This window comes from Pyxicephalus adspersus, chromosome 7, assembly GCF_032062135.1.
Source record: "Pyxicephalus adspersus chromosome 7, UCB_Pads_2.0, whole genome shotgun sequence".
Taxonomy (NCBI): Eukaryota; Metazoa; Chordata; class Amphibia; order Anura; family Pyxicephalidae; genus Pyxicephalus; species Pyxicephalus adspersus.
Window position 1 is genome coordinate 3745750 of NC_092864.1, and position 2938 is coordinate 3748687.

Sequence of the window (2938 nt, forward strand, 5' to 3'; positions counted from 1 at the left end):
TCCGTTTTAAGAACTTTGGCAATGGTGTTTCATGTTTACCCTCCCAGGACCACACAGTCTTTTCTTCAACATTGACATATTGAGTCCCCTGTATGCGTACTTCACTATCCATTAACCACCTGGGCGTTACACTGATGGTTTACCGGCCAGGTGGGTAATTAAGTGACGGAAATTAATGGAAACTGTGATGAGCATGCACATGCACCATTTATCTTGGAGAACAATCACATAGTGTGTGTACATAGCTTTAAACAGACAGCAATAAAAATAAGGCAAGTATCCCGTTCTTCTCCACAAAAGAATACTAAAAAATACATTATGACTACATTAAATGTTAAGATAAAAAAGAGATAAAAGGAGTTAAGATAAAAAAGTGGTATTTGTTAATTCTGAATATTCTAATCTGCCAGCTAACCTTCTCCCCCACTAAATCTGCTGTCAATTAATCTTTCCCAAATCACCCATCAATAAATTCTAAATGATCTCAAAAGGATCCCAAACTAATGCTATCAACACAAGCCCAAAGCCCGCCAGCGTTGGTGATTTACTAGGAGTAATTTACTGCTGCAGGGGGAACGAGTTGCATCAGCTCTGCTTTAATCTTTAGACTCTCAGGTGCTGGGGTGTCAAATCCTTTTCTCTGTCTCTTTCCCAGGGTGCTTCCATGAAACAATGCGTCTGCTCATCTCTGCACCTTAAAATGGCACCTTGTGATTAAAAAAGCTTAATAAATGTCCCTTGATAATTCAAATGCTTAATCAGCAATTACAGTAATTCATCAGTACATCTATAGTCTTTTCCTTTTAATTAGGTTATTAATATCAGTTCTACTGCTGCAAAGCATGATAAGCATATAGGGCATCTCAAGCATGGCATAGTATTTCTTCTGTAAAATAGATGATGGGCATTGGTTTCTAATGCGAAAACCATTCAAACACATTTATTGTGTGTCAATTGTGTTCTATTTACAGATAAATTGAAGGTTTTCAATAAACTTCTTCTCAGTTTAAATATGGACAATTCAGATGATTTTAAACTGACGCTGGGGCACGTCCTAGAAATTGGAGCAGAGGTTTTGAAAGATTCCCATCCCCAGACTATTCAAGACATACCACGGCATTTTTTGGGAAAGCTGATGGCCCTAAACAGAGCTGCAACTAATACTCAGTATGGAAAAGATACACAAATAATTCATTTAAATGATGCAATGTTTGACCCATCAATGATGGTAGAGGAAAGTAATGCAACTGATTCGATTCACCCCTTGGATGTCCTGTGTGCTCTCCTGCATTGTTCAGACAGTTTTCTACAACAAGAGATTGTGACCAAAATGGCCATGTGTCAGTTTGCTGTCCCTATGCTGCTTCCAGCCTGTGATGGGTCACGCTGCACTCTCATGCTGTGGGCAATGAGGGACAGCTTGAAGAAATGGCGACCTCAGTCACTAGTTGCCAGTAAAGGGTTCAGAGAAGAAAATGTGGTGAATATTGCCATGCCACTTTTCTCTTTCATCAGACTGGGTACATACCGAAGGGTTGAAAGCTCCAGAGTTGACCTCTTTGGAGGACAGTTATGAACATGACAATGAGCTGGCCACGCTTGTAGTAGGGCTGAGTGATATTACCATTGTTAATATGGCCATGGAAAACACAACAGAAATGAAGGATATATTACAGATTGTTGTCCATGCTTTTCTTCGGATGAAAGAAATTGGGAAGAAACCCAGCTGTCAGTTTGTACATCAGAATGTTGGTGATGTATCTGCTTATGAAAAGAATATGAGAGACAGGAAAAAATTTTTGGAACAGCTAGATAAAATGACAAGAATAGCTGCAAATATGGAAAAAAAACCTGGAATTACCTTTTTCAGTGATGTGATGGATTAGGATCCTGACAAGAACAACTGGTACATTGCTGGACTATGGCATGGGATTCCACCAATGGCTCCAGTAAACTTTGGCTACAGTGAAAATGTATATGAATTAAAGAAATATTTGTTGGAGTTTTTAAAAAAACAAAATGTGAACAACACTCAGTGCAAAATCCCTGACTTTATCACATGGGTAAAAAGTTTGTGGAATGCAGTGAAGCATGAGAAATTCATCTTCAGTTTCAGAAACAGTCTGGTGGCTGACGCTTATACCAAACTTTCTATACAGTACTCCTTGTGGGAATGGGACTTTACCAAAATTGTCCATAACTGGATGATCACCAAAGAGACTCACATCAGAAATCAGTCTGCAACAAGTCTCAATGCCGACCTGTACATTCAGTTTAAAACTGAACTTCAGGCCTTACTGTTAGAAAAGGAAAAAGCAATGCTGAAGCTACTAGAGCAATACTTTGAAAACAAATGTGAGAACGTTCATCTTATTGAGAGATACAAGGAAGATTTCTTTAAGAGCGTGAGGTTCCTGAAAAATGAACTGGAAAGGAATACCCTTAGTAAACTCAATGAGGCAATTTCAATCCAGAAAGGCAAATTCAAAATTCTGAATATTCAAAAAATGTCTCAAAAACTGATTGAGGAAGAAATAACAAATCTCCTAAAAAGCTGTAGAGAAAGAAACTGTGAACTTGTTGACATAGATGCAAAAACAGAATTTGAAGAGATGTGGAAAAAAACCCTCTCTGATTTACAAATAGAGGAACTGAGAAGACGAAGCATTGGACAAATAATTCTTCAGCAGCTTAAGAATGAAATGGGTGTGAAGGGAGGTGGAATCAATGAAAATCTAAATAAGGTGATGAGCCTGGATGACTATGGGAACACACCATTTGTTGTTAATAAAGCACACATTGATAGTCTAAGATTGTACCAGAAGTTACAAGATCTTGCAATGACTTTGATAGATAAGTGTAACACCTACATCAAAGAAAAGGCAAGCAGCACAGGGGACTACAATGATACTTACTTTCAAGAGTTGCTACACATGAT

General features: G+C 38.2%; 1 protein-coding gene across 1 annotated transcript in view; it reads left to right on the forward strand.

Moving 5' to 3' along the window:
• Window positions 1-1530: 1530 nt before the first annotated feature.
• LOC140334831 (interferon-induced very large GTPase 1-like) overlaps window positions 1531-2938 on the forward strand; it is a gene marked incomplete in the record, with an annotated part of 3339 nt that continues 1931 nt past the window's right edge. The window contains 1 exon segment of the mRNA XM_072417079.1: window positions 1531-2938. Coding sequence (XP_072273180.1) covers window positions 1941-2938 — 998 coding nt within the window.